We start from the raw sequence: 11,286 nt of genomic DNA, 5'->3' as shown, positions 1-11,286 counted from the left end.
AGCTTAAGTGTACAAAAGCCAGGCCCGCAGCTGCAGGGGGATTGCACTGCTGCCTGGATACTGATGTGCAGCAAATGCCAAGAGGTGGGCTGCAGCAACCAGATAGATAATTAATATGATTAGGAACACACAGAGCAAGCATGCTCTTGCCGAATGAAAAGCCTAGTAGCATAATTACTGTTTTCTTCCTCGCTCAGTGTCTACACATTTCAAAGCGTGCTTGGTGTTAGGCTGCTGTGTAAACATCAATAAAATCCCAAAGTGCCAGATCATCAGCGTTCTTGGGCACAATGGCTTTTCCTTTGTTGTGTTTTCATTCTCTTAAAGATGCATTTCAGAGTTGCAAACATTTGTAAGAATGATCTCCAGGCCTCAGCCTAATCTCTTAAGATAGTAATGAGTTAACATCTCTCCCTAGCGATTATTTATTACGAAGGCTAATTAATTGCTTTCCAGTTACAAGAACCCTTTACAGTCAAAGAAAGTAGGATCCACAAAGATATACTGTTTATTCAAACAAAGCAATGGAAACAAAGGGCTTCTCTCGAAAATTCTCTCTATTTAACACAGCTTTAATCAAAAATAAAATATAGGAATGCAAGAAAAAAATGTGCAGGTAAAGATGGTGCATCTGGCAACCAAATGCAACATTAATTGAAGTGAAAACTCAAGCAATGCTTTGTAGTTGCCTGGATGTCCCTGGGGGACAGCAAGTCAATGCTTATCAGCCATCCTCAGAAGAGACAATTTTGATTAATATCAGACCCATCTGACTGAGTCTATTAAATCTATTAAACCCTGAAGGAAGGACAGTCTTCAGATATTAACGATAGGCTTTTGATTAATAATTCTATCCTTTTGCCATTCCAAGCATTTATAACCATGTGGTACCTTGGCAAAGAGTGAGCCTTTGATTCCAGAAGACACAGCCCCTAAACACCTGGGTTCTCCCCCATCCTCACTCCCCCAGGCAGAACCCAAGACATAAAGGTGCCACCACAGGAAAAGCAAACCCCAAGTAACATAATTTACCTCATTATCCACAAAGTAGGGTCAATTACTTATGACATAATTCCTGTTTGACGATAACAAAATCTTAGTAAATAAAGGCGACAAAAGCCTGAAGAAGGGAGGGCCTGGTGCTATGTATGCTGCCTGCGCTGAGTGCGGCTCTGCACTGTGAGGCTGTCTGCACACGGGGCGGGAAGAAAGCCGTTCTATTTCTGTTCTTTACTTTCCAACTCTGGCCATCAGTACCACTTGCTCAGATCATATGTTCCTCTTGAGGTTCATGATCAGCCTCTTGGCATAGTCTCTGTAGTCCACGGGCTTCACGTCTATCACAGTGGCCTTAATTCGAGATTCGTCCTTTGAAAAGAGAAAAGCCTTTTGTGAGTGGGGCAGTCGTCAGGCATGGAGCAGTGAAGATACCCTTCTCCGCTTCACTGCTTTCAGTGAGTCTAGCAGGAAAAGGGAAATTTAGACATTCCCAGAGGAAGGGCTGTGAATTCCTGGCAATGGGTCAGTGTTCAGATCCTTTCTACAGACCCCCTGCCCATCCTCGGCATTTTGTGCTCAGACCCAGTATCCCACTGAAGTAGAGGGGTCTCTAGTCTCTATTGTCTTTATATGGGTGCAGCGGGAGCCTAGAGCAGATAGCTAACTCGTCCTAAAAGCTCACTTTTATGTAGAAAAAGCACCCACAGCAGCAGGAATCTGGCTTCTGCTTCAGCTCTGGGCAAGCTTATCTGTCTGTTCTTCACCATCCCTGTCCACACCAGGAAGAGAGAGTAACCCTACAATTTCCCTTAATGACTGTATCCCACCAACACTCAATCAACACAACCACCAAGCTGATGGTAATTCAGAATGTGTAAACTTGGTGGCTGCAAGGGAGTTGACATAATCTCATTCAGCTTGTCTCCAGGAACTAAACCGCACCTCTGAGTAGAACATGGTGACAGCCAGCAGCACACAAGTCTAGCTAGAGGCCTTCACGTGTTCACATGCTTAGTAACTACAAAATGTCCTGAGATTTCCAATGGCTCTGCTACTCCATGACTGTAGGGTCAGAAGCCCATTCTCTGTATGCCTGCATCTTTCCACCGTCAAAAATGGGCAACAAGAGCTCGAACACAGAAGGTGCTGTGAGGATCAGCAGATATGAGATGGCCAGGGGCCAGGACAGTGACTGCCTAGTAAATGCTATTTATTACAACTATGCAACTCTATAACATTGGGGCTAATTTAAGGCTCGTCAAGTTTTTTGTTTAATACATCTTTGGAATGTAAATTGTGAAAAACAAGAGTCCACATACATTTTCTGGAAGTACAGAGACAACAAAAATTTCATAAGCCTGTGACAGAAAAGGCCATACTATCTTCTTCCCAGAGTGTTCAGACAAGACAGCAAACCCGAGTTTGGCTTCCAAATCTACACAGTTAGTAACAGCACCCAAGTGCGGGCAGATTCCATGAGCACGCGTGCACGGGCCTCACACGTGTGGGTAGTTCTCTGACACTAACACTCAGTGCTGCTGTGGTCAACAAAAGCAATTTCCCGACACAGCCTTCTGCCCCCAGGACCTTACTTACATTGTAGGTCTCCAGCTTGACCCTGATTCTGAATGTAAATGATCGGAAGTTGGCATTCTGAAAAACCTCTTCAAACGCCTGCTCGTTCTGTAAAAACAACACATGGAAACTACTGGAAAATACCCATTAAATTGTTGAAAAGGCTGAGAAATTATCACCCTAGAGGGCTGAAATTTCTCAGGAAAGAATAATTTGTAAGGTGTTTCATCACATAAAACTGTTTAAGTAGAACTTTATCAAAAATCAAAACACTTTACTTAGGAGTACTGTTTTCCCTTCAGTATTTAAATGCCTGGACCAGGGAGCCCTACCTCCAGTGGACACTGAATTCCAAGGATACTCAAGTTCCTTATGTAAAATGGTTGTTTACACAGAAACCATGCGCATCCACCCGCCTGTACGCTGGGAATCATCTGTAGATTACGTCTAATACCAAATGTAAATATGATGTGAGCATTACATGGATTGGCCGGTGAACAGTGACAAGGAAACATAATCTGCACACAGTCAATAAATGTGCAATTTAACCCCCAAATATTTTTGATCCCTAGCTGGCTGAATGTGTGGAATTGAGAGCAGACTTTATTAGGCCCACAGAAGCAGAACCCAGGCTGCCAGTGCTGGGGAAGGAAGATGGGGAGCTGTTGCACAAGGGCACAGCGCTTCAGGGTGGAGCAATGGCAATGTGGGAAGATGGGGCGGAGCCAGGGGCCTGAGAGCTTGAATGGGACCAATGCCACTATGTATCTCAAAGTGGTAAGAAGAGAAAAAGAAAACAACATATAATGGTATTTTACGTTAATTTTACCATAATTAATTTTTTAAAAATACTCTTAGGGGGGCTGGAGAGATGGCTCAGAGGCTAAGAGAACTGGCTTCACTTCCAAAGGTCCTGAGTTCAATTCCCAGCAACCACATGGTGGCTCACAACCATCTGTAATGAAATATGCTGCTCTCTTCTGGCCTGAAGGGACATATGCAGGCAGACCACTGTATAATTAATAAATAAATAAATCTTTAAAAAAATACTCTTAGGATATACAATTAAGATTTGGAATACTTGTGGGGGGAAAAAAACCTGAACCCCAGCACCTCACTGTGAATTAAGAAGTGGGTAGGAGGGTCCAGTGGTTAAATCACACATTGCTCTTGAGAAGGACCAGAGTCCCCTTCCTGGAACCCTTATGGTGGCTCACAGCTACCTGTAACTCCAGTTCCAGGGGACCTGATTCCCTCTCCTGTCTCAGGTGCCAGGCAGGAAAGTGGTGCACATACATACAAGCAGATACAACACATAGAAATCAAATAAAAACACTGAGTGCATGGTGGTGGCACACATCATTAATTCCAACACTTGGGAGGCAGATGCAGGTGGATCTCTGTGAGTTCAAGGCCAGCCTGGTCTACAAAGAAAATTCCATGACAGTCAGGGCCATTACAGAGAAACCCTGCCTTGAAAACCAAAATAAATAAACAAAATAAAATAAAATTGAGTAGGAGCTGGGTCTGGTAGCACACGCCTTCAACTCCAGCACCGGAGAGGCAAAAGCAGGAGGTATTTTTGAGTTCCAGTGCTACATAGTGAGAACTTAGTGCCAATTTAAAAAATAATAATCAGGCATGGCCCATGCCTGTAATCACAGTATTCTGGAGGCTAAGGCAAGAGGATTACAGTGAGCATGAAGCCAGCATCAGCTACATAGCTGGCTGGGGCTACAGTGTGAGGCTGTCTCAAACAAAACAAAAGAACTGGATGGGCAAAAGCATTACAAAGAAAAACGTTCAGGTCACCACAGATCTATTCATTTTAGCCTCTGTATGTGCAGCTATTGAGGAGATGGGTGGAGCGGGCAACACCGGGAAAAGGCTGGAAGATGCCTTCCTCCTTTGACACCCCTTAAATGCCATCTGATTTGGTTACTTTGTTGTGATTCTTTAAGAAGCTGGCTTTTAGATTGGGGGTGTGGTGGGATGATACAACTGGGATACTCAGCCCCCACTCCCATTTTTAACTTTTGAGACCATGTTTACTAAGTTGCCCAGTTGGCATTCTCCTGCCTCAGACTGCTTAGGCATAAAACACATGAACTTAAAACTTTACATAAAACTAACATTTCATATAAGCTAAGTATCCCTGTAGGTTACAAGGGTATGAAAATAGTTTTATCACACAGACTTCTTTTTGTAGGTGCTATTTGAGGAAAAAAGTCATTCCTTGGACTTTCAACATATAAACAAAATAATGTGTTAAATCTTCAAAAACTTAAACCGGACGCCATTACTCTTTAGGGCTAAGGGAAGCACGGACACATACTCTCAGAACACCATGGTTCCTGAGGGAAGTCCTGTATGTCCTTATTCACCAGTGAAGAACAGTCAACTATAATAAGCTCATAAAAATCCTGAAAGGCTGCCTGGAGCCTGAAAATCTGATATGAAAATAGAGAACCAGGCAAAACAGATAAAAGACTATTACACTTTAAAAGTCAATCCCAGTTACTTTTGCGAAAAGCTATTTTCAGAGCCCTCACAGAGAATTTAGGAAGGAGGCAAGGGCAGGAGCAGAGAGAGTAAGAGCAGCATGTCAAAACAAGCAGCAACTCCTCTTCTTTGTGGTCTTTACATGTGTCCCGTCAATATGGAGGAAATGGAGGGGAAAAAGACACAGGATGTAGATAGGTGCCAATTTCCATGGCCTAGTCTTTGTTTTAACTCAGCAAGTATCTTTCTTATGTCTGGTATAATCAGTAACCCATTATCTGCATTAAGTAAATCTAATGTATAAAAAGGCAAACTAGTAAAGGTAAAATAAGTAATTTAAAAAAAGGATTTATTTGTTTTTACTGTGTGCATGTGCACGCCACAGGTTGGACATGGAGGTTGGACAACTTCATGGAGCTGGTTCTCTCCCTCTACTGTCACGTGGGTTCCAGTCATGGAACTTGGGTCATCGGGCTTGCATGTAAATACTTTACTCACCGAGCAATCAAGTGTCCCAACACAGATGCACGCACACACACACGCAGAGATAGAGATATCTATACTTAAGACAGGGTTTTGCTACGAAGTCCAGGCTAGCCTTGAACTCACTATGCAAACTATCTTAGCCCAAAACAAGTGCTGGGACAACAGGCAGGAATCATCACCACAGCATGTAAAGTGATCTTTAAAACAAAGTCAGATTGTGAGAACCCCATCTGACAACCGGAAATAGCAAGGACCCCAGATGTGCACTTACTCCAACATCTGAAAAAGGTATCTATCTAGAAGATATTTACTAGGTTAAAAGAGCATGCCTGAACTTTGAGTTATTCAGAAGACACCTGTGGCTCTAGACTGCAGGCACACCAGCTCTGATGTGTAAAAAACAAAACAAAACAGTAATGAGGACACAGGTGGTTTGTGCCTCTGTGTAAAGTTCCTTTATGTTCCCCGATTCATTACCCCTTGTTAGATGAGCTGTACAATGAGAGCTCATACAACCCTCAAAGAAGCAAGCAGTAAACAGCTCAGCGGCACAACAAGTGCTATCACGGAGCTAATAACCAGGTGCCAACCTTTTCTTTCAGCTCCCCAAGGTACGCAGTATTCTGTCCAAGGATAGCCTCCGCAGACTCCTGGAAACACGTCACCCACTGGTTCTCTTGAAAATCCGCAATATTTGCCTAAAAAACACAACTCTATTATTTCAGCAAATAAATAAAAAAGGAAGACACCCAAGGAGAGGAAGATTACCTTTTCCTACCTAAAGTAACTTCCAAGGGAAAGACGCTGCCATCACATACACAGCCCTTGACTTTCGGCGCTTTGAACGGTTCCCCCTTATATGAAGAAGTGTCCTGTTTCAGCCGTTCCTTTTTTAGTAACTTAGTACTAAAAATTCATTCACTTTTAGTATAGTATCCAATAAATCATATGAGCTGCTCCATCCTTTTATCATAAAGCAGGTTAGACTGTACAGATAGATGCTCTGAGCATTCTGAAGGGAGGCAGGTTTAAGCTAGGCTTCACTGCTAAGTGCAGGCGATGCTATGCCAGTCTTTTATTTATTTTTCCGTTTATTTATTTATTAAAGATTTCCGTCTCTTCCCCGCCACCGCCTCCCATTTCCCTCCCCCTCCCCCAATCAAGTTCCCCTCCTTTGTCAGCCCAGAGAGCTATCAGGGTTCCCTGTCCTGTGGGAAGTCCCAGGACCACCCACCTCCATCCAGGTCTAGAAGGTGAGCATCCAAACTGCCTAGGCTCATATGCCAGTCTTTTAAAAGCTGTGACAGAGGCCATGGGAAGAAGTTTAAAATGTGGTTTAGCTTAGTCTTTTATAGATGTGATTTAACTAAACTCCCACAGATGCAGAAGCATGCATGAGACTGTGCTCCCCTCTAGATGCAAAGGCTTTGCACTGGAAGTTTCAAATGTGCTTCCAACGGCAAGAGTGCAATCTCTTTATTTTTACTTATTTATCCTTTCTCTCTCTCTCCACATCTCGCATCTTTCAGTTTTAGAGACAGCATATAATGCAACCCAATCTACCCTCAAACTTGCTATGTAGTCAAAGCTGGCGTTGGACTCCTCTTGCCCCCCACCACAGATGCCAAGAATACAGAAATATGCTGCCATGCTCAGTTATTTTATTTTTAAAAGACAAAGTCTTATTGGGTAGTCTTACAGGCCGAGTTCACATTTACGCATCTTTTCTTATGGTGTGTGCTGTATTATGTGTTGCAGGTGGAGGCCAGAGACTGACACTGAGTGTCTTCACTGTTATGGTCCTCTCATCTTCTGAGACAGGGTCTCTGAGTGAACAGAGAGCTCAGCAACTGGCGAGGCTGATGCCCAGTGAGCTGCAGGCCTAAGCCCGAGTCACCTCACCCGATGCTGGTCCTCACGCTTGGGAGGTAGGTGTTTTGCCCACTGAGCATCTCTTAAGTCCCACTGCAGGCATTAAAAAAAAAAAATTTTTTTTTTTTTGGTGTGTGTGTACGCTGGGGTTTTGCCTGATGTATGTCTGTGTGAGGATACCAGATCCCCTGGAGCTGGAGTCACAGACAGTTGTGACTGTTATATGGGTGCTGGGAATTGAACCCAGGTCCTTTGGAGGAGCAGCCAGTGATCTTAACTGCTGAGCCATCTCCCCGGCTCCACATTTTTAATTTAAAGAGCTGCACGAGATGGTTCTAAGTCACTACTGAGCAACACAGTTAACTTCAGAGCCAGTATTAAAGACCTTCAAACCTGTCACCAGATCTACCAAGTGACAGAAACAACGACATGTCTGCCAGCAGATGTAAGGTTTAAATTAAATTGCTGAAGGCCAAGAAAGTTTGCTGAGTCGGCCAGGCCAGGACTCACCTTTCTCACCTCCCACTGGCACTGTAACTACTTCAATGACAGCTATATTCAACTGCAAATTCTTTTTGTTTTACTTGTTGAGACAGGCCTTCTCTGTGTAGCCCTGGTTGTCCTGGACCCACTCAGTAGGCAGGCTGGCCTCAAACTCACAGATCCGTCTGCGTCAGCCTCCTGAGTGCTGGGATTAAAGATATGAGCTATCACTGCCTAACTGGTTATTTTTTATTTTTGAGACCAGGTCTCATGTAGCCCAAGCTAGCCAGCTGGCCTTGAACTTCCCATGTAGCTGAGGATGACTTTGAATGTCTAATCCTCCTGCACCCACGTACAAGTATGAGAATTCCATACTTGTAATGCGTCATCCATTGAGGTACAACCCAGCCTAAAAGATGTAAATCCGAAGGCCTTCATAGTCTTTTATTCCCTAGAGTGGCTTCCTTTAGTGGTCACTACAGGAAGTAACAACAGGACAGAAGGGCATTAGAGCCAAATCCAACTTTTCAAAGTAAACAGCTTCACACAGCTGTAATACTGCTGACTATTTCTTCAGGATAAATTCCCTGTAGGTGGCTTCTGTTTCAGGAAACAGGAACATTTTTAAGGTTTGGACACATTACTTACTGTCATCAAAGTAAACCAAAGCAGAGTAAAGGAGCAACAACAGTGCTCTGGCACACTCCTCTAAAGTCAGTTCCACTAAGGTTGAAATAAACAAGAGCATCCATGAGAAAAATAGGTACAATTACTGCTCTCCGGAAATGCAATTTCAAATTAACATCTTCACAACAAGAGGCAAGCGCCACCACACTGTGACCAGTGAGGGCCGCACTGGCTAGGGCAGCTCAATGCAACTTTTGGGCATCAAACACAGCACAGATGCTGCTGTTGAGCCACGGCAAAGCCCTTACTCCTCAACACGAACTCATCTGTGAGTTCCTTACCATGAACCACCTGGGTTCTACTGTCACCTTCCGCGGTGTCTTGCCTATGACAGTCAATCAGTGAACACCGTAAGGCTTCTCACTAACCATTCCACTTACCGATAAGATCATGCGGTATTTGAAGTTGGGAAATTCCCGGTCACACTTCTCACAGCGGTACAACCCATTCTGCTGGTCAATCACTTTCTTATTGCAGTCCTGGGTTGGGCAGGCCTGGTACATACAGTTCTCTTTGCGAAGAAATATCACCGTTGCCACGGTGCTGAAATAGTCAGCCTGGGGAGGAGGGGAGGATCACAGACCCAATCAGCAAGCTACACTTGGGCCTGCAACAGGCCACTCGAAGCTGCCCTTACTTGCAAGTGGTTAAGTGCATATGTGCTCTAGTTCCCACATTCACAGCCCGATTATGCAGGACTGTTGACTCTGTGTTTGCTACATGCAAACCCAGAGGCAGTAAACCAACACTCAGGCAATGTCTCACAAGCTAGCTCTGAACTCAGAGACTTACCTGCCTCTGTCTCTATAGTGCTTAGCCACCACACAATCCTTTTAACGTGTTATTTGTTATATATGCGCATCTCCATGTGTATGATGAGCACATGCACACTAACGCAGGTGAACATGTGCCAGTGTTTGTGGAGGCCAGAGCGCAACTTTTAGGAGTTAGGTCTCTCCTTCACTCTGGTGCTAGGGAACTCAAGTTTGAAGATAGCAGAACAAGTGCCTTCAACAGCCAGCACATAATACTTAAAAAAAGTATGTATTTATTATGCGTGTATGTGTTTTTGTACTCGTGCACATATACCACAGGATGTGTGTGCAGTCCGGAGGACAACTTGTGGGAGCTGGTGATCTTCCTTCGTCATGTGACGGAGTTCAGGCTGTCGGGCTTGGGGTCAGGCATCCTTACCCACTGTGTCATCTTGCTGACCAAGCACATCATTTTTTTTTTTACAATGACAGTGATTTATACCCTTATGTTTAGTGATCGGTAAGTTTTTCCTGTAACAAGTCAAGAAAAACTTTAGGATCAACAAGCCATTGAGTCAGTCTCCACTGATACTGTGGGGCAAGACAACTCACAGACAACACAATGAGGATGATTCAATAAAAAAATTTTTTTTTTGAGACAGGACTTTTCTGTGTAGCCCTGCTGTCCTGAAACTCACTCTATAGACTAGGCTGGCCTCATACTCAGAGATCTGTCTCCTTCTGCTTCCCGAGTGCCGGGACTAAAGTTGTGCACCATCATTGCCCAGTGCCATAAAATTTTATCAGCAATAACAGACAGCGAGTTCACAGTCTTGACTGGCCACTCCTGGACGTAAAAAAGTTCAAGAGAATGTCAAAGTACCCATGACTAAAACCCTGTAAACAGTTAAGTAGCCCAGAAGGACTAAGTCACGCCAAAGGCTCTGGGTGAATACCTGCTTCACCTCTGGACCCCCACAAGTTCTTAAGTCCATGGGTTCAGTTTTGGTTTGGTAGTGTCAAGTAACTGCAAAATCCAGGTATACCCTGAATTCAGAGCTAAGCTACTAACCACTAGGCCATTTTTATTAGCCCTGGCTATCTTGGAATTCTCTATGAAGACCAGGCTGGCCTCGAACTCACAGATAAACTTGTCTCTGCTGCCCAAGTGTTGGGATTAAAGGCATTTGCCTGGCTCACACTGGATCTACTTGATGTCTCAAACCAGAGGGACAAAACAATGCGGCCATTTAAAAAGACCACGCTAGCATCCAGTTCAGACAGCTTTAGAGCTGGGGTGTAGCTAGTGGAAGAGCTTGCCTAGCACGCTAAAGGTAAGGGTCTCCACATAATTGAATACATGTGGAGAGATGGATCAACCATTAAGAACACTGGTTGTTTTTGCAGAGGACCCAAGTTCAGTTTCCTAGCACCCATACGGTAGCTCACAACTCCAGTTCCAGGGCTCTGATGACCCTCAGGCACCAGTCGTTCACATTCAGGAAAAAACATTCATACATGTAAAACTAAAAGCATTAAAAAGAAAGAAAATTTAGGCCGATATGCCGGCTCAGGGGTGAAGGCATTTGCTTGTCAAGCTGGATAGCTTGAGTCTGGTCCCTGGGACCTAAAGGGAAGGCTGAGTTTGAATTCCATATACTGCAGTGGAAAATGAACAACCTATCCACAAATAAAAAATAACTTAAAATGAATGTAAAAAATCTGTAGAGAAATAAATCTTAGTTGAATGCCTAAAGTGTTTCTCTGTATTTCCAGGTTAAATTCAGACTCAAAGCCTGATTTTAAAGTCTGAGCGCAGACAGGTGTCCTGTATGCTCAGTTCTGACTGCATACTGTCTATCTTTGGTTTAAGGGAACAACTGGGTGACAGGAGAAACGGAATCTAGCCAGTGCTTAATTCTCAAGA

General features: G+C 44.0%; 1 protein-coding gene across 1 annotated transcript in view; it reads right to left on the bottom strand.

Annotated features, from left to right (window-relative positions):
- Nucleotides 1-490: 490 nt before the first annotated feature.
- Nucleotides 491-11,286, bottom strand: part of Rpa1 (replication protein A1) — a 55,290-nt gene continuing 44,494 nt past the window's right edge. Inside the window, exons 14-17 of the mRNA XM_075991678.1 lie at nucleotides 8,985-9,161; nucleotides 6,153-6,260; nucleotides 2,596-2,682; nucleotides 491-1,368 (exon numbers count right to left, since the gene is read on the bottom strand). Coding sequence (XP_075847793.1) covers nucleotides 1,270-1,368; nucleotides 2,596-2,682; nucleotides 6,153-6,260; nucleotides 8,985-9,161 — 471 coding nt within the window. The 3' untranslated portion in view covers nucleotides 491-1,269. The remainder of the gene's footprint in view (nucleotides 1,369-2,595; nucleotides 2,683-6,152; nucleotides 6,261-8,984; nucleotides 9,162-11,286) is intronic.

Source organism: Microtus pennsylvanicus, chromosome 11 (genome assembly GCF_037038515.1).
Source record: "Microtus pennsylvanicus isolate mMicPen1 chromosome 11, mMicPen1.hap1, whole genome shotgun sequence".
Lineage (NCBI taxonomy): Eukaryota > Metazoa > Chordata > Mammalia > Rodentia > Cricetidae > Microtus > Microtus pennsylvanicus.
Note: the sequence above shows the minus strand (reverse complement) of the source record. Positions and strands in the feature narration are given on the sequence as shown.